Source organism: Callorhinchus milii, unplaced genomic scaffold, assembly GCF_018977255.1.
Source record: "Callorhinchus milii isolate IMCB2004 unplaced genomic scaffold, IMCB_Cmil_1.0 Scaffold1, whole genome shotgun sequence".
Lineage (NCBI taxonomy): Eukaryota > Metazoa > Chordata > Chondrichthyes > Chimaeriformes > Callorhinchidae > Callorhinchus > Callorhinchus milii.
The window spans coordinates 30,451,513-30,471,096 of record NW_024704742.1 but is presented as its reverse complement, the minus strand read 5'-3'; the positions used below and the strand labels follow the sequence as shown (position 1 = coordinate 30,471,096).

At 42.6% G+C, this 19,584-nt stretch overlaps 1 protein-coding gene across 1 annotated transcript in view; it reads left to right on the top strand.

Moving 5' to 3' along the window:
* inpp4b (inositol polyphosphate-4-phosphatase type II B) overlaps positions 1-19,584 on the top strand; it is a 203,354-nt gene that overhangs the window by 117,387 nt on the left and 66,383 nt on the right. Inside the window, exons 9-11 of the mRNA XM_007897646.2 lie at positions 5,749-5,879; positions 6,450-6,557; positions 15,619-15,727. Of these exons, the coding sequence (XP_007895837.2) occupies positions 5,749-5,879; positions 6,450-6,557; positions 15,619-15,727 (348 nt within the window). The remainder of the gene's footprint in view (positions 1-5,748; positions 5,880-6,449; positions 6,558-15,618; positions 15,728-19,584) is intronic.

Here is a 19,584-nt window from a genome sequence, read left to right as displayed (position 1 = left end):
GCCACCGATGGTAGGGCGGATTGGGCAGGAGACATGGAGCAGGCTGGAGCCTGCTGAACGGAAGGAGCGGGCAGGTTGGTAGAGAGTCAACAGGTCGGAGAGGTAGGAGGGGGCAAGGCCATGGATGGCTTTGAAAGTTAGGACGAGTGTCTTGAATTCAATCCTCTAATGGTTGGGTTGCCAGTTGAGTCGGGCGAGGGTGGGAGTGATGGGGTCATGGAGCCTGGTGCGTGAGAGTACATGAGCTGCAGAGTTTTGGATGATCTGCAGCTTGTGAAGGGAAGATTTGGAAAGGCCGATGAGGAGGGAGTTTCCATAATCACGCCTTGAAGTGAGCAAAGCAGATGACCAAAACGTCTGCCTGTTTATTATTTATCGCCACCTCGAAAAGAGATTTGGAAAAACACACTTGAGTCTGTCAAATTAACACCATTAAATATTACATCTGGAATAATATAATAATTCTTGCATTTGATATAGTGCCTTATCATGTCTTCGAGACGTCCCAAAGCCCTTCACAGCATATACTATAAAGTGAATGACTGTACATTTTGTGGGCGAAACACGGCATCCAATTGCGCCATAATGCATCTACTGTTGTGCTTCCAGCTCACTGCTCAAGTGTGCAAATGATGCAGAATGCTAAAAGCAACATCTGCTCCAGTATAAACAAGTAAATGTTTGCTGGCACTTTAAAGTCTTCTGCATAGACTGCCCGAAGCGAAGCCAACCATTCCAACAGACACACCCTTTCAACCTATTGCTCTCACCAGCTTAATCCTGATGAAGCAGGGGGTGGTGGGGTTTGGGGGGAGAGAGGGTGTTACGGACCAAAAGCTGACTGTTCAAAGTGGTTTAATTTTGCTTATTAAAGATTAAAGTGATAAGCATCTCTGCTCAAGACGAAGCACAGGAGTTCAAAGCAAAATGCTGGTTGTTCCGGTGCAGGCTCCCAGACAGAGAGAGCACTCTGCTATCAGACATGTTATCTTCACACTGGCACGCATTACTGTGCAATGCCTGCAATTAGTGAAAGCAGGCCATGTAACGGGAAGCTGCCACTTTATGCTCGGAAACTTCCTGTTGAACTTGGCCCAACAATGGGCTTCCGTGATCAACGGAGATCTGTATATATACTATAGATAGTGGAAGGGAGTCTGACTCCATCCATTAGTCTGGGCTGTGAGGCTGTTTTGCAGCAGAAAGCTGCTGTTTCGAACAATACTCATTTGTTCAGTTGTTCTCGTGCTTAATTCACTGTAAAGTGTCACAAGTTTGATGCAGTAGAATAGATGCAGTGTGCAGTGTTAACACAGATCCTGTGTTTGATCTGTGCACGCAAAAGCATTAACTCTCTTTTGCTACATACCCAGACACTTGATTTGTGGATCGAGGACAAGTGATTGGAGAATCTGGTGTCAGTCCAAAACAATTCCATCAGAAAGCAATCAATCCTCTGCAACTAATATCCCAATATTAACAAGTTGGTGCTACAGAACAGTTCCTGATCAGCTTCCCTCTTGTAAGAAATCAGGAAAGTGTATAAATTGTCAGCATAACCTTCTGAGCCCTAGTTTGTTTGCCTTACTTGACAAACAAAATGACTTTTGACATTTGAGTTCACTAGGTTCAGTTGGTACAGGCCTGTGGATTTTATAATGGGCCTGTTCCCTTAGAATTTATAAGAAAAATGGTTAATTGTAATACAATACAAATTTATAGAGTGCCTTTCACGTTGGAGGATGTCTCAAAATGCTGGGGAGTACTATATCTATTGGAATACTTTTAAATTCATGTGGTTAGTACCATTTGATGTGAAATAAAATGCATATCATGCAGTTTATCACAACCTACGCTTGCACCCCACCGAACTGTGATCTGTATCAGCAGAAGAGTTCTTGTTCTGTTGAGTGGGAGCCAGGAAGCTACACTCAGTACGATAGTGCAAATGCGATGTAAATAGAGATGCTAAACATCATACAATTGTCTGATAGCCATTTCCTACAAATTATGTTTACCAAAGCCCAAGTGAGTTATGGTCAGCCACGTGGGTGGCAAAAATTAGCACCTTTCTTTGCTAATTTAACACCTTTTTATACCAAACTTCCGATTTTGTAATATCCAGACACTGATACATTGCAGCAAGTGTGCCCTTAGCTACTGTACGAGAGAAACTTCCTGGCTGAGGTTAAACAAATACTGTTTATTAAACCGGCATTTGTCTGGAAAGTGACGGACAACAAGAACAAAATAAAACAAGATGATAAAGACCTTCAAATTGGTCTCAAAGACACTCTGCAGACTTGGAGGTCAAAATTATGGTGCGTGATATTAACACTGGTGATAATAATCAACAACAAAAAGGACACTCAGTATTTATAGCCTGCCTCAAGGGTGAGCTTTGAACATTCCCCCATTCCCCAGCTAGTAATTACTATTGACTGTCATAACTGTTATCTATCATAACTATTGATTACTAATAGGCTTCCTCTAATGATTTTGCCACTTCACCCCAGATCTAAACAACTAAAACATATGTTCTTTTTCTAGATATTTTTACTCTTAATTTCTAATTCCGAGAGGCTTTTTCGGCACTTTTCCATTTTCTTAGGGAATTCTCCTGGTCTCAGAGCATTCCTCATTTTAATCTCTTCAGTTTTCCTTATTCACGGACAGTCTCTTCTTTCTCAATCTCGTGCTTGGTAAAAATTATAAGAACGATTCTCATTGATCAGGATTTCACCGTCTCAGCCGCTCCAAGACACTATCACTATATAAATCCAAGTGTTGTTATAAATCAGGCCCTATGCTCCAAATCACTCCACCACTGGAAGCAATATGACTTTGCTTCATGTAACTGAAACAAACACACACCTGTCTTCTGAGGTGAACACAATACAGCTCTGAAATGGTAGCACAGGTTTTCACTGGTCACCATTTTAATCTCTTTAGTGCAGTGCACAATTGGCTTCAATTCATCTATGCATGCAGATCGATTCTCATTGATCGGGTTTTCAGCCCAGCTCAGTGTATGTGGTTGCAGAATTGATCAGCAGCTGATTCCAGTGTAACTGAAAACAGTGTAAGTTTAGAAGTGGGGTAAGGTCCACCGGCTGTGTTTTTCTCTCCCAAGCCTGGAGATGTTTACAGTGATTGCAGCATTGTTTCCTCCCCCCACACCACATCCAATGTAGCCCCATTGATTCCGTTTTGTACCTCATGTTCCAAAGGTGTTTGACAAATTGCTGCAGGAAAGACACCTTCACAAACGGTTGTCACACCGGGTATCAAGGGAGAGACATGGACATTGGTTCAAAATTGACTGAAGGGAAGGAAGCAAGAGAGTCGTTGTTCGGGGAAGTGAGGTTAAAATAGGAGAGATACAACCTCTATGTAAATAGAAATGCGAAAAGTCAGAAGATGGTCTGATAGCCATTTCCTACAAATGATGTTTGCGAAAACACAAGTGAGTTACGGTCAGCCTAATGGGTGGGGATGTTTGTCACCTTTCTCTGCTAGATATAACAGCTTTTTGTATCAAACTTTAAGAATTGTGAAATATCCAGACACTGAGACATTGCAGCAAGTGTGCCCTTAGGTACTGTCGAAACAAACGGAGGGTTAAGGGGGGGGTGCCTCAGTGCTCTGTACTGAGACCTCCTGTTCCTAGTATACATCAATGACCTGGCTTAATCACCTTCATTAGCTCCATGCTCAATTATTCCAACACGCTGCTTGCCAAACTCCCCAGCTTCTCCAGTTACAAGCTGCAGACAATATACAGTAAAATCCCGTGAAGTCCTTCAGAGCATCTCAACAATGTGATAAGGCACTATATCAAATGTAAGAATTATTTTTTTTGGTCAGCTGGGTGTCTGACACAGGCAGAAACCCATTACCATGCTTAAGAGTATCCAAACTAAATTAAGAGTAGAACGCATCCTACCTACACACGGAAATCCAGAGATGAATTGTTGGAATGGAATGTGCGCTCTCTCCCTGGAGGGAAGGATCTTGCTTACCTAATGCTGGAAAGTATTAGACAAAAGTTAGCAAGAGCCAAGGCTTGGGGACCTCAGAGTGCGCATTAGGGATACTGCTGGAGTTTAACCAGCAAAAATTGCATAGCTTGCCATTCAAAGTACTGTCTGGCAAGCTTTCCTGCTGCCTGTCCAGCTATGACTATATGATTATTATTATCATTATATTTAATGAAAAATCTGCAAGCGCAGGGAACCTCTTCGCTGAGCTTCTCAATAGGTGGGAAGGACAGCTCATTGACTGAGCTGCCGGTGGAAAAGTGACTGGCAAGCATTAATAATAATAATAATAATCCTTGCATTTGATATAGCACTTTTCACATCTTCTCGACGTCTCAAAGCACTTCACAAAATAGACTGTAAAGTGAATTGACTGTATATTTGTGGGCGAAACACGACAACCAATTTCACACAGCAGTGTCCCACAAACAGTCGTGGATTGAAAATGACCAATTTATTATTGTTTTCTTTTGGAGGAATTATTATTAGACGTGTGGAGTAAGGAAACTTGCCCAAGGTATCGCCCTGCCTGGAATTGAACTCAGGTGTCTGCTTGCAAGGCGAATGCTCTAACCACTGAGCTGCAGGACTCCGTTAACCAGAGAGCTGCCTGCAAGTCTGCAATTCTCTTCGTCCCGCCCCCCACTATAAGTATTTCTTAAAATGACAAACATGTTTGCATAGGGAATGAGGTGTGGAATGAGTCCAGATCAAGACCCAGGCAGAAACAGTGCTCCTTTCATTTATCAAGACATTTAAAGTGCAGAATGGAATCATTCACTGGAAGGTTAACCAGTTCTGTGGCAAATAAGTAAAAGTGGTTTTGCTCTACTATATCCCTCTTTGTTCAACCAAAAAATTAAAATAAGGGGAACAGTGAAACTGGCGATTTTTTTTATTGTACTGTTTAAAACATAAATTATTAGATTTCAATTCAGTATTAAAAAAAGCACCATTTAACCCCTGAAATTTCCATCCCCCAAGCACTCAGCCTCGCCCCCTCCTTCGCCTCCTTCAAGTCCTGCCTCAAAACCCTCCTCTTCGACCATGCCATCGACCACCCCTCTTCCCCTCCCCTCTCCCCCCGACCCCAGCTCGGGTCTGAAATGTTGTACACTGTCCAGCGCCTTGGGACGTCCTCCCAACGTGAAAGGCGCAATACAATGCAATCTTGTTGTTGAAATTACACCCATCTTACATCTGCAAGCCTATCTTATAAAGTTTAGATCAAAGCCAATTCTTAAATTCAGCCTTCGTTCTGCAAAAGCTGGTTTCTTTTTAAGAACTACAGAAAACCAGCTTCCAAATTGAGACAGAATTTAAGAATTTTTGCACAATTCTGCTCAGCCTGAAGTTTTAATTCAAAATGGTCTCATGGGCTAAATCTAAATTGTATTTTCAAACCCCTGCTTATCCTGCTTGAACCTCTGGGACCTGCTTTGGTTGCGGTGACTAACAGACTATGACTAAAGTAGTTTCAATTTCTGGAGCTGTGCCTGTGGGACTGTGGAAGATATTAACACAGTTGACAGAATACGTGTGTTCATTGCTTTTTCAAATGGTCTCATATTATTGAAATACACTTCAAGTTGATGTGGTTGTTCAAATTTGCTTTTATGTTGCTCAGGGTTTTTATGATTATGTGACTGCGGATCAATGCAAAGCCGCATTTGCTCAAGTCAATGAGCTTTATTTTTTTGACTCCCAGATTACAGGACCTGGAGGAGCTGGGAAATCTGTCTGCACACTGGGAGACCCTGCGGCAAAATGTAACCGTCCATTACCGGCATATGATCAGCAGCTATCAGGAAACGCTTACAGAGCTCAACAAGTTCTCAGGTATTACAGCACTGCATCACACCACAGAGAATTGCCGAGATTCTGCATTGCGTCAAGCATTGCCTCAAGCAAGTGACATTAGAGCCAGTTCAGCTCCAAGGAGATCTCGCTTACCATTCCCCGCCACCCCACCCCAACAGGAGTTTGCTTCATGACTGATCAACTATTTGGCAATCACATTGGCAAAAATCGGTGGCCCCTGCTGGTGTCTGGGTTGATGTCAGATGACTTCTCCCAGCCCACTCCCCTTCCTTCCACAGGTCAAATCTAAAAGTAGAGATAAACTGAGTGCAGCAGGTTCAGTGAGGCCAAATTTAGGGCTAACCATTGTGATAGTGCCTTGGGGCTGCGGGCATTCACCAAAGACTGAGACGTTGCTGGGGCCATATAACATTTTTCGCTCAATGTATCGTTAAATAACAGTCTTCCAATACTTGGTCAAACTTTCCACTATTAAGCCTATGACAGGGCATGGAACTCGTGTCTTGCTTTTTACTGTTTGTCAATCTTGTTACCTGCGCACAGTATCACACCTCAAGCCAATGAGTCACGCCACTTGCCTGATTCCAGGGTCATCGTTCAAGCCAAGCTGCAGCCGAGGAGAAAAGAAGCTTGAATTTGTTCCAGTTAACCTGCATTTGCAAAGAATGCACATTCAGAGCAACTCTGCAAGGACAGGTAGGTAGCTTTGTTCCTTATTATCAATTAGCGTTCACTTACAAATACAGTCATTACACTTTTCAGTAAAATCCCGTGAAGCACTTTGAGACATTTCACCGACTATATCAAATTTCCTATCATTGGATTCCACTATTCTACACGGATCACCATTTGAGGAAAACCTGGGAATCATTTTGAGACATCCTCCTGTCATGAAAGGTGCTATATCAAACGCAAGGATTTTTATTATTCATTGACTTACACTACTCTGCAAGAATCACAGTTAAGGAACTGTTTTGTTTTCTAAGCAACTTAAGGTTTGCTGATTGCTTTGTTCAAAGATATCTGCGATAATGGTTTTGCGCTCCTCATTTTGTCGCCTTTCATCACTTTTTCAAACAATCCCAATGAGAAAGAAAAGGTTTCATTTTACTTCTCCCCCAGGCGCTTTCATCCTCTCTTAGAAAACCATTGTGACAATTTGTCTAAGGTAGATAGTGCTGTAAAACAGGTCTGCATCAAAATGCCATTCAGTCTTTGAGGAAAAGCATTTATCAATGAAGATGAGAGACATCACCATTGTGACATTAATTCCTAGACTATCGAAATTAACAAGGGACTATAACTACCTCCATACAGTCTTCACCTATTTATACCGCATGATAATGGCACCTCCACCCATGGAATATATGTTGTAAGTCCTGGGGATGTCGCTACAATTGTGAACAGACAACACAGCAAGAATAAAACATTTCTATGGAATCACCCAAACCAGTCAGCAATCTGTGCACTAGTTTAAGTTTCATGAAACGTGACATCTAATTTGCATAGGTTTTACTACTGATCCGATGAGTGGTATAAACTAAATTACTTGGTTAGAGAATCCACCTTGCAAACGAGAGGTCCCGAGTTCAATTCCCGGGCAGGGTGAAATCTTAAGCAAGTTTCCCAACTCCACACGCTTCTGTTTACCTAGCAGTAAGTAGGAACTCGATTGTTAATTGATTGGTGGAATGCTTTCTGAGGGGAATAATCCCTTCAAAAAAAATAACAATAATTATTCAGTCACTCTATCCACAACTATTTGTGGGACACTGCTGGGTGCAATTGGCTGCAACATTTTACACAGTAGATTCACTTTACAGTATATTCTGTGAAGCACTCTGAGATGTCTCAACGACGTGCAAAAGTGCTATATCAAATGCAAGGACTATTATTAAGTTTGTTAAATACCTCAAGACTAACTGCGAGATCCAACAAAATGCACAGGCTCCAAAGTTCAGATCAGACCTCTTGTGCCTTCGGTCCAAACTATGAATCCCCTTTCTCTGGAACTCCCTACCTCAATCCCTCCACCTCACCCCCATCTTTATCCATTTTCCTTTCCTGATGAGAAAGGAAAAATTTAATTTTACTTCTCCCTGAGTGTCTATGGTCACCTCCCCATCTCCTTTCTCCTCATAAGGTGCTGCTTTGTGGGTGCCAGTCACTCTCCAGGTCTTCACCTAAGTGGGCATCATTCATGTCTGAGCCTCAATAAGTGCAATAAGTGTCAGCAGGCTTATTAGATCATTGGGGCCTCCTAGTTGAGCCCAATCCTGTCCTATCCTCACTTGAAATCCACATATGTGTGTGTCTGATGAGCGATCAGAGGCAGTATCTTGGCTGATGTTACCGCCCTTACACAGTTCTAACCAGGCTAATTGTTACGTTATATAAATACAAGTTGTCGTTGAAACAACTAATCCAGGAGAGGCTATTGATTGTTCATGAGAGCCCTCTGGTCTGTATGCCTCAACGTTCTGCTGTGCATTTGCCAATCAGAGGGGCTCGAACACAGAATAACACACTGTATTATTCATGGGACTTGTAAATGTGGAACAATTCAGGAATGTTTAGAAGAGACTAGCTTTTAAAGCAGATTGCAGTAGCATTACTGTAACTTTGATTAAGAGCCTTTCACATGGGATAATTGTCTCTTAGCACTTCACAGAGATGATGAGGATCATTGAGCAGGGAGAAAAGAAAGCGATTGAACATATTGACCAAAAGGCACGGTCAAAGAAATAATAATATAAACCTGCACCTTGCAAATGCATTTTAAGAGGGTTTCGAAGGCAGAGAGAAAAGGCTCGATGATATAATAATAATAATCCCTGCATTTGATGCAATGCCCTTCACATTGGCAGGATGTCTCAAAGCACTTCATCGGATTTAATGTGAAGTGACTGCACATTTGTAGGCGAATGCGACAGTCCAACTATGCACATAGTATCCCGCAAATAGTCACAAAATGAACGACCAACTTTATTTGGGGGATTGTTGGCCAGGACACCAGGAGAAACTTCCTTCTCTTTCAAATAGTGCTGGGGGATCTTTAATGTCCACTTGAACATTCAGCCGGGACCTCAGTTTAATGTCTCAACTGAAGGACCTTCGACAATGCAATACACCAACAGCACAGCACTAGAGTACTCACAAAAAAGCAGCTTTATCTTGGTGCAGTTTGCATCCAGATTTCCCAGACTGCTGTCTTCATTTTATTAAAAAAACAATACAGTGGCAAACTCTTCTTTTTACTTCTAGACATATTCATATAAGCTATAATATTTACATAGAACACAGCTCAATTTTAATGTATTCAGTCTAAATTAAATACTATTTTCAAATCTGTTAAGGGAGGTCGGGGGTGGGGAAAGATGCACAAAGTGATATTTATGATCAGCAAGTGTGTTCAGGTTAAACCTACTGAAACATTCCAACCTACATTTTATTTGTGTGAAGATTTATTTTGAAGCACGGCAAGTGTCAAAGTGGGTGGCAGATTTGAAATCCTATTGAACTTGGATTTTCCAGGTCAAACTGACTATATAAAAACAGTGCAGTAACATGCTGTGCAATATGTATGCTTTGCTATAAAACAGTGTGACCCTCATCCTCCATTTCCTAGTGGAACAAGTGGGCGTCTACTAGCTTGTTTAGATTAACTACTTTGCTTAATTATTTCTCCATTCCTTATGTACACAATTTACATTTCAATATGTAAACCATGAGCTGGGGGCAAGAGCACTTGCTGTCCTTAAGCCTCTGGGGACCTGTGGTAATAATCCAGTCCAGATTGATGAAAGTCCCCTCTCTCTGCCAGCAGTAAATGACCTACCAATAAAATAAGTTTGTACAGTCGCATACCAGTTGCTTGTGGGTGTAAATTAACACTACAAAAAGCATCTGTAATTTGGTGCTAATTTGGCACTTGCTTACACCACAAAGATAGTTTATGAGGGGAATAGAAATATTAAACTCATGCATGGTATTGTTGTGAAATTCAGTGTTAGCCATTGTTTTGGAGACTGTCTTCCTCCTCATTTGGCCACTGCAGTAATCTTCACATTTGATATTGCAACTACAATGTCAAAATATCTCAAGCACTTCACAGTTGATTGCTGACATGTGCAGTCACTGTGTATTTGTAGACAAACAAGGCAGCCAATTTGACACAGCAGTGTCCTAACATTCATGAAGTGAGTGACTAAGTTTATCTGTTGGATTGTTGACCAGGACACTGAGAGAAATGTCCTTCTCTTTTCGAGCAGTACCATAGAATTGAATGAGCAGACAGACAGGAACTTGGTTTACCGTCTCATCCAAAGGATAGTACCTCCAATAACGCAGAGTACTCGGAGCATTGCACTGTACTGTCAACCGGGATACTGCCACAATCTTGCCACTCAATCTTGAAATCAGTGACATGTTCAATTCCCCCATTCTTGGGTTTTCATCCTAACGTAGAAATTCACTAAGAATAGAGCCATTTTTGTTAAAAAAAAGTCAGCATTTTTCTTTCCTCCAACTCTCTCTGGACTTCTTTTTTCTTCTGCTTTGTTTCCTCTCCCACGTAATAATCATAATCCTTGCATTTGATATAGTGCCTTATCACATTGTTGAGACGCCTCAAAGCGCTTCAGAGAATATATTGTAAAGTGGATTGACTATGTAATTTGTGGGCGAAACTTAGCACAGCAAGTAGTCACCATTCACATATGACCCTTGTCCAACTGTGCAGGAATCACAGCAAAGCCCAATCCATTGCTCACTTGACGTTTACGGACACAAGCCTTCCATCAGAAGTAGCTGTCAGGAGAAGGATTACTCAGCAATGCTTTTATTAACTGAATCAGCAAAGGACTTAAACAAGCCGACTGGTGGGAAACTAAACCCTGCCTAGAAACTTCCCACTGAGTTGATAACAGCTTTCTAAAGATGTTCTGAAATCAGTTGCAGTTAGCAACCATACTTCTCCAGAGCACAAGAAGAGGCTGGACATATGCCCAGTTCCTAAGTACTGCGTAAGGCCAGAATTTTCTGTTAGCTGGTCTTTAAGTAACAGGGACACAATCCGAAAGCAGTGAAATCCAGGCAGTTAGCCTTACCTAGTGTGGGCAAATACACATTCACTCCAGTTTACAATAAATCCTGTGAAGTGCTTTAGGTCTTTCTTCTGATGTGAAAGGCACTATATCAAATGCAAGGAGCATTTAATTATTTATTTATTTCAGTATAGAAAACTGGCTTTCAAATTAAGACTGAATTTAAAAATTTGATGCCAGGTTCTCAAGTCTACGACCGATAGAAATTTCAAGCCTCAAGGAGGGAGTAGATTTGGAGAGTAGGTCCCAGTTGGTTATTCCAGCACCTACTGGTGGTTGGTAACAGAGGTCTGCAAACAGACAGAGGTCTGCCCACCCCATTCCCTGCGTGATGATTGGGGAAAATGAAATGATCTATTTCTGACTGTGCCTGAATGCCTCCTGTTTTGCAATGCGACAAACAGTTGTGGCATTTATATTCTGCACTGCTATTGCTTCAAGAATAGAGTGCCTTACATACTGGAACTGCTTATGGTTCATTACATCAGCCCAGTCGAGCTTTATGGAGACATATGACTGCGTTGTTGGCGACTGCCTTTGGAGCAATGTTGCAGAATTATATCTGCACCTTTCCAATGGGTGTGAGCCTGGCTGTTAAATATGCTTCAAATCTGGTGGCAAACAAGTTCTGTTCTACTGTGAACATAATGGGGGAAACCCTTGAACGTGGCAGCCAATTGCAAACAGTAAAGCCCCACAAACAGCCATGAGGTGAATGACCATTTTGATTTGTGGGATTGTTGACCTGGACTTAGGGGGAGAAACTCCTTTCTCTTTTGGAATAGTGCCATGGGATCTTTAACATCCACTTGAACAGGATCTTGGTTTATAGTCTCATCTAAAAGACAGCAACAATGCAGCATTCCCTCATTGCTGCACTTGAGCATCAGTCTAGACTGTGAACTCAAGGTCCCAAAATTGAACCTGCCACCGAGAGAACCAGATGTTCATAAACAAGGAAATGGTTCAGAAATTGAACCCATCAGGAAACTCATTGATGAGGAAATAACAGCACTAAAATAAAATCTGGTTGTTATCTCACTTGTATGCAGTCAGCAAACACCCTTGTCTAGAATGGAGTGGTTCGAAACCAGTTGCTAAATGTTATGGTTTTACAGGTTAGGAATTTGCTGACAACAGCTCTGGGATCTCTGGGTTGAGTGGCTGTGTGGGTATGCCTGGTACTCCTCTGTAATCAGAACACACATTCTACACGAGAAATGAAAAGATCACTGTGTTTACATGAAACTGCTTGTCCCGTCAGTGTAAGTTGTGTTACACATCAAAATGGAAAAGTATGGCACAGCAAGTCTAACATTGCAAAGTGGTGAGATTGTGGAATTGATGGTGAGCTTTTGGAACTCTCTGTCTGAAGTGGTGGTTGAGTCAGACAGTGTAGATTCATTTAAGAAGAAGCTGGACATTCACATGAGGGAGGGAGGTATAGAAGGGTATGGGATTGAGTAAGGAATGGGTGAAGATGTGTGTGGAGTATAAACACTGGCATAGACTGGTTGGGCAAGTGGGCTGTTTCCATGTTACATTCTTTGTACTATATTAAGAAAGGTTTAGTTGTTACCTGAATGCCCTGTGCTTTCTACACTGACGGCGTTAGGCATAGCAACCCATTGCAATTGCATGGCGCCCTAAGGCAACGAAGTGGCTCCCTTGCCAACATGACTCAGTTACTTGTTGGCTCATACACTCCTGGCCTGGTTCCACTCTGCTCCAAAAACCCATTGCCTCCCCACCAACCAACTGACCACCCTCTGACTAGCCGCAATGCCGGGGTGGGACATCTGCCCAGTAATTTAGTAGCTCAGGGACTTGCTGACAGTTTCCCGGCAACTGAGTAGCACGAGCCAACAAGTGGCCACATGCAACACTGGTAGGGGTCCCAGAATCGAGTTTTGCTTGGGGCCCCCGCGGGGCAAACACCACCCTTGGCCTCTTACCTGTACACCTGCCTCAGACTATTGCTTGGCTCCTACCTGCTTCCCACCAGTATATCTGGCGCACACTGTGCCCTGCTCCCAAACAACCTGTACACCTGAGTGACTTACTCAGGCCATTCCCAGCTGCTTCTATTCTGTATTCTGGCTCGCTTGAGCCTAATTTGCATTCGATTTTGCATGCGCCCTACAGTAGCCTGCACACCCCAGGAAAACAATTATAAATCACACAATTGACATTGGCGTATTTTGTACAGAGCGTTAAATACCACTCAGTGAAAAATCTGTCGGCACCCATTCAAACTGTTATAGCTCACCCACTGTGAGCTCATCTCGTAATCTAATTAATGGATTGCCATCCGTTCATTCTGCCTGCCTGAGTGTCAGCTCCGTTTCCCAGAGTGATATATCCTGACAATCCCGAAATTGCACCACTGAACCCCTCTCGAAATTAATAACGGCTTCCTTTTGCACAGTGCCTGGTGCTGGCCTCTACCCGGAGCTCCCACAGATAAAATTAGTCATTCACTTCATGGCTGATTGTGGGATATAAAAACAGTCACTACGCTGATTACTCTGGACAGTAATTGTTGTGAAGTGCTTTCAGAAATTGCAACATGAGATGCTCATAATGGAGCATTCTACATGCAATCCTATAGCATAGAGGTCAGCGGGCTCGCTTCGCAAGCAAAAGTACCAGGGTTTGTTTCCTGAGTGGCGCGAAACATTAGAGCAGGTTTCCTTACTCCACACTCCCTTGTTTCCCTAGCAGTAAGTAGGAACCCCGTTGTTAGTCGATTGGCAAATGGCTTTCCAGGGGAAATAATCCCTCTCCTAAAAAATGAATGATAATTTGGTCACTCAATTCATGACTGTTTGTGGGACACTGCTGCGCGCAACTGGCTGCCATTTCACCAATAAAATATACTGCGAAGCGGTTTGAGACATCTCAACGACATGACAAGACGCTATATCAAATTCATATTATAATATAATATAAATTCAAATTAATATTATAATATGCCCTTTTTTCTTCATTTCATTATAAGGAGCTACTTGAAAACTGTTCCCTTTAAGCAGCCATGCTTCCCTTTCTAATGAATAGACAGACTCTTAAAGGTTGATGGGCATAATGGTCTTATCCTCCTTTGTGTGGGGAAAAGTAAACAGGGTCTTCTTAGCACTGAGCTGGCTCCGAGATGATGTGCTTGGCAATGAAATGTCGGAATCGAGCCAGCCCTTTGTGGTGATCATGGTAGTGTGGTTCCTGAGCCAGGCATGTCCACAGTATTCCATGGGAACTGCTGATAACAGCACAGCCAGCCTGGCTCATCGGCAGGACTTAGAGGGAGCAATTGCAGGGAGAATTGATTCTTCCTACTCAGCACTGTTAATCCTGCAATCCAACCGGTAGAGTGGTCTTAGCTCAATAAACAGCGGGAATGTTGTTAAACAGTACAATGGCAAAATGTGCGGTTTTAGCTGGTTAAATTACACCTCCCACCATCCTAGCCCTAATACTTTCTGGACTTAGGTAAGCAAGTTTCCTCTTTCCTGAATGCGCATTCCATTCTAGTCACACAGAAATTTCCGTGTGTAGATGGAATACACCTGTGGAACTCTTGGTCTGGTTTGAATACTCTTAAGCATGGTGATAGGTTTCCTTAAGTGTCAGACACCCTGCTGACCAAAAATAATTTGGAAACCGTGGTTGTCTATCAGTGATTTTTCTATTTGTTTAACATGATGTTTATCAAAATCTATTTAAATGTATAAATTTCGCTAGTCGCTAGTTATAATATTTATGGGATGTTATGCAGGCAGAGAGAGCAGTGCCTCATGAGGGAGAAAAGCTGTGAATGAAATGGAGATGTAATGGGCACGAGTCATTCAACATTCATAATAATAATCCTTGCATTTGATATAAAACCTTATCACGTCTTTGCGATGTCTCAAGGCGCTTCACAGAATATACTGTAAAGTGAATTGACTGTGTGTTTTGTGGGCGAAATATGTTATTTCCATTTCAGTGGGAAATAAATAAATAAATAAATTATGTTGCATTGCAGTAAGTGAAAAAAATAAAGAATGCCAGAGTTTAAAATACAGACCTACTCTGTCTGAAAGTGAGTAAAAGCACCAGATCTTTACATCACTGAGCAACATAGGCTAGGAAAGAGGAGGATCCAGGCCTGGTCTGTACTGATGTGGCAACAAGTCACATACTGGATAGTGTCTCTGTAACTGTCAACCCAGTAGAAAGAAAGAGGAATCCAACATCTTCAGGAGAGGAGGAGGGAAGAGAAAATGTAAAGGTTCAGCAAGTCACAAATCAGACCGTCACATCACTCATTTTTCTCGCAAGTCCGCGAAGAGTTCTCCTTAATTTTCCTATTGGTACAAGGAATTAATCCACACACCAAGTAAACGTTCACCTTTAGTCACACCACTTTACAGTAAATCTTTGAGACATCCTCCCAATGTAAAAGGTGTTACAGCTAATGTGAGGATTTACCTCTGTCTGAACAAGCAGGTAAGGGCTCCCCTACTGAGCGTTTGTGAAACCTTAAATAGTCCACATACTCAACCACCATAAGAGGGTGTTCCCCAGACTCTACCAACATCCATATCAATGTGGGGGTCGTGCCACTGGCCAGTCTTCTCAGAAATTAAGGTTTATTGTTATTTTTTCTTGAATAGATGGGATGTATGACGTGATTACGGTGGGAGCTCCTGCAGCACACATTCGGGGCTTTCGCAGTGGAGGTTTACGCAGACAACTCTATAGATTCGAAGGAGAAAAGAGAAAGTAAGTAAAGCATTTACATATATTTGGCTTCTGTTCCCTTTCAATTGGGAGCTTGAATTTGACTTTATTGTGTTCATTTTTAGTATTGTAAACGCTGTGCCAGCTTTGATGTCCAAGAGCCTTTTTAACCCATTATTCTGTTACAGACTAACTTTCTGCAAAATTTGTAAGGCTGTGGGGAGAGAGTGAAGGAGTGGGAAGGAGTGGAGTCCTGTAGCTCAGTGGTTAGAGCACTCGCTTTGCAAGTGAGAGACCTGAGTTCAATTCCAGGCAGAGGGCGAAACCTTGGGCAAGTTTCCTTACTCCACACACCTAATAATAATCCCCCCAAAACCAAAAACAATAATTAAATTGGTCATTTTCAATCTACGACTGTTTGTGGGACATTGCTGTGCGCAATTGGCTGCCGCGTTCGCCCACAAATATACAGTCAATTCACTTTACAGTGTGTTCTGTGAAGCACTTTGGGACGTCCTCCCGACGTGAAAAGTGCTATATCAAATGCAAGGATTATTATTATTATTATAAACTCTTTACAAACTCAGTCACCAATTCCCTTCTGTACAATCGTGTACAGCATATCACACAGGCTGCAGTCTGTCAAAAGTGCTGGTCAGTAACACTTTGAGGACTGGAATGTCACATTCCTGAAACCTATGGTTGTTCTTTGTTTATTCTTTGAAGTTCATAGTTACTGGGAGGAGGGAGGGGTGTCTATGGAGTGAGCAGTGACTAATATTGAATTTCTGTAATTGAATCGTGATTTGGACAGCAGTGGTACTGAGTTCTATTTTAACGCTGGCCACAAGGGAAGAGCCAACTCGTGATGTGCTAGCATTTGCTTGAAACATTACAATAAGGCCATGGTGTACAGTCAGAGTCTTGATATACAGCCTTGTCTGGTACAGCCTCGCTGCATAGCTATCTGGCTCGCTCTTCTTGCCTTTGATATCTTTTTCCTATCAAAAAATATGAAAAGAAATGCTCAAAACAGAATGCTGCTTGTGAGATCTTACCAATCCTGAGCAGGTTCCCAACAGAGTCTCCAGGTAATTGAAAGGGTCCTTATATTGGTCCAAATTTATACAAAACCTGCATTTTGATTTGTCCCCTTAAGGACACGTGGACATCAATACTTGAGAAATTTGGTTACCTGTAAATTATATTTTTCCTCTAAAATTGCCCTTCCTTCCTGCTTCTCTTGAAAGCTCGGCTCCACCAGTATCTCAGCCACCAGTTGACTTGACTTCACATTCAAATACCCCTGCCACCTCACTCTACCCTACCTCTCCAATATCCTTGACCTTGGCTGTTGGCTGTTTGTGGGACATTGCTATGCGCAATTGTGCTGCCACGTTTGCCGACAAATACGCAGTCACTCCATTTCACAGTGAAGCCTGTGAAGTGATGTGAGCCTTCTTTCCAACATGATAAGGCACTAACCAAATGCAAATGGATTATTTTTATTAACCCTACCATCCCAGACTTTCTTTCCACTCAGCAAAGCTCATCTGTCTGCTTCATGTCCCCTACCAGACCCTCCCCACTGTCGGTGGACGAGCTTTCAGCCATTCTGACTTGCCCTCTGTAACTCCATCCTAGAATCCCTCCACCTCGCCCCCTCCTGCCCCACCTTTAATGGCAACCTTAAGACCTTTCTTTTTGACTGCGCTTTTGGTCATCTTCCCTTTCTTCCCCCCACCCGACCCAACTTCAGCTTATCCTGTCTCTAGCTCACACTTGCCAGTCAATTCTGTGAAGTGCTGTGAGACGTCCTGGAGTGAAAGTCACTATATAAATGTAAAAAAACACTGAATGTAAACCCAGAAGATACCCACCTCAGTCTTTAATGTCCACCTGAACAGGCAGCTAGAACCTCAGTTTAGGATCTCATCCAAGAAGCAACTCATTCAAGCTTAACTTTTGTAACGTTGTACAGCACATCGAAAGGACCTGGAGGTGGATCAGTGAAGGATACCTACCCACTGGCTGAGTTTGTTTTTAAAAATAAAACAAGTGCATTGTTGAATCAGACAAATTAGAAAGATCTGAAGTTCAAACCTGGAATGAGCACTGCGGTTGGCTTTCAGAGGTTATGGGCTAAGAAGAGAAAATGAATTGAAGATTCCGCTTCTAATTGCTATGTGGTGACTGCTGCTGGAAAGGGAGTCGGGAGGAGAGAAAGGACAGGATCAATCAGATAAGGAGCCATCACGTTGTCTGTCTCGACTCACACAGATAGATTGGGCACTTAGGCTGAGGTGAAGCTGTATCCCACTAAGCATTAATTTCTGGAGAGGGGAAGGGAATCCGCTTTGCTTTTGCTGGTGTCAAAAGCCAAGTGCAACACCAATAAATTTCTTCCTTTTGAATACAAAAGAGTGATGGATCAGCAGAGCAGTGAAGCTTGCCACCAGCAGCTCCAGAGAAGCTCTGGAGATTAAAGGGGGCACAGTCTTCATTACAAATTGCCTTTCTTGTTTGTGTGGAAATGGAGTGGCAGAGAGGTGTGATTTCTGACAGAGGAGCATCATGTACAAACGTTAGCGCATTTTCATGAAGGAAAAAAATCAGCCAAGGGCTCCCACTCATTATTGCTAAGCAGTAAGTTTCCTCTGCTGGAAACAGTGCATGTGTGAAGAGGGTAATGATAGGATTGAGCTCTACTGTAATGTCCATTGTGGTCAGTGCTGAATCTGTTAACAATTTACTTCTCCATATCCCAACATGAGCAATATTTTTGAGAGGGGAAACAAGAGACGAAAAGCAAACACACAAAAACACATGGGACTTACTGATATCTTTATTTCCTTCTGTGTGACAAAAGACAACTTGATGGCGAACTAACAATAATAATAATCCTTGCATTTGATATGGCGCCTTATCATGTCTTTGAGATGTCTCAAAGCGCTTCACAGAATATACTGTAAAGTGAATTGACTGTATATTTTGTGGGCGAAACACGGCAGCCAATTGCACACAGCAGTGACCCACAAACAGTCATGGATTGAGTGACCAGTTTATTACTTTTTTTTGAAGGAATTATTATTAACCCCGGAAAAGCGATCCGACAATCAACTAGCAACTGGGTTCCTACTTACTGCTAGTAAAACAGAGGCGTGTAGAGTAAGGAAACTTGCCCAACGTTTCGTCATGCTGGGAATGAAACCCAGGTCTCTCGCTTGTGAGGCGAGTGCTCTAACCACTGAGCTGCAGGATTCCTCAATAATGGTCTTTGGGGAAATAGTTGCATTTCGGTGCAACGTGTGAGTATGTTCCTGTTGAAAATTCAACAGAAATGCTGGAAGGAAAACATTTTCTTTCAGGGTTTTATCAAACGCTGTAACCCACCAACAGATTTGCCACAAAATAGCATTACCAATGATTATCTACCTATACTAACAAAACAACAATGTCTGTCTGCACTTCAAGGAGGATCCCCAATAACCGATTGATGTAGAAACGTGATTTATATCTCACCGGAGAGGTCTTGAATCTGGGAGTGATATGGGCATATTTGTTTTCAGGTATCTCCTATCGTTCGTGTGTTATTTTCAGTATTGCGTTTCTCGCTGCAGTTGCACCTGGTGGCCGCGCGGGCTGACCGTGGCGTGTGGCATCCTACGTCACAGAGCACGCAAGTAGCCAAACAGCGGGAACAAAATAACAACAACAGTTACATTTGTATAGCGTCTTTCACGTTGGGAGGATGTCCTGAGGCGCTGGACAGTCAGTGTTTCAGACCCAAGCTGAGGGTCGGGGTAGAGGAGGGTGGAGGGCAGTGGGGAAGCAGGGTGATCGAAAGCACGGTCGAAGAGGAGATTCTTAAGATGGGTCTTGAAAGAGGCAAGGGAGTG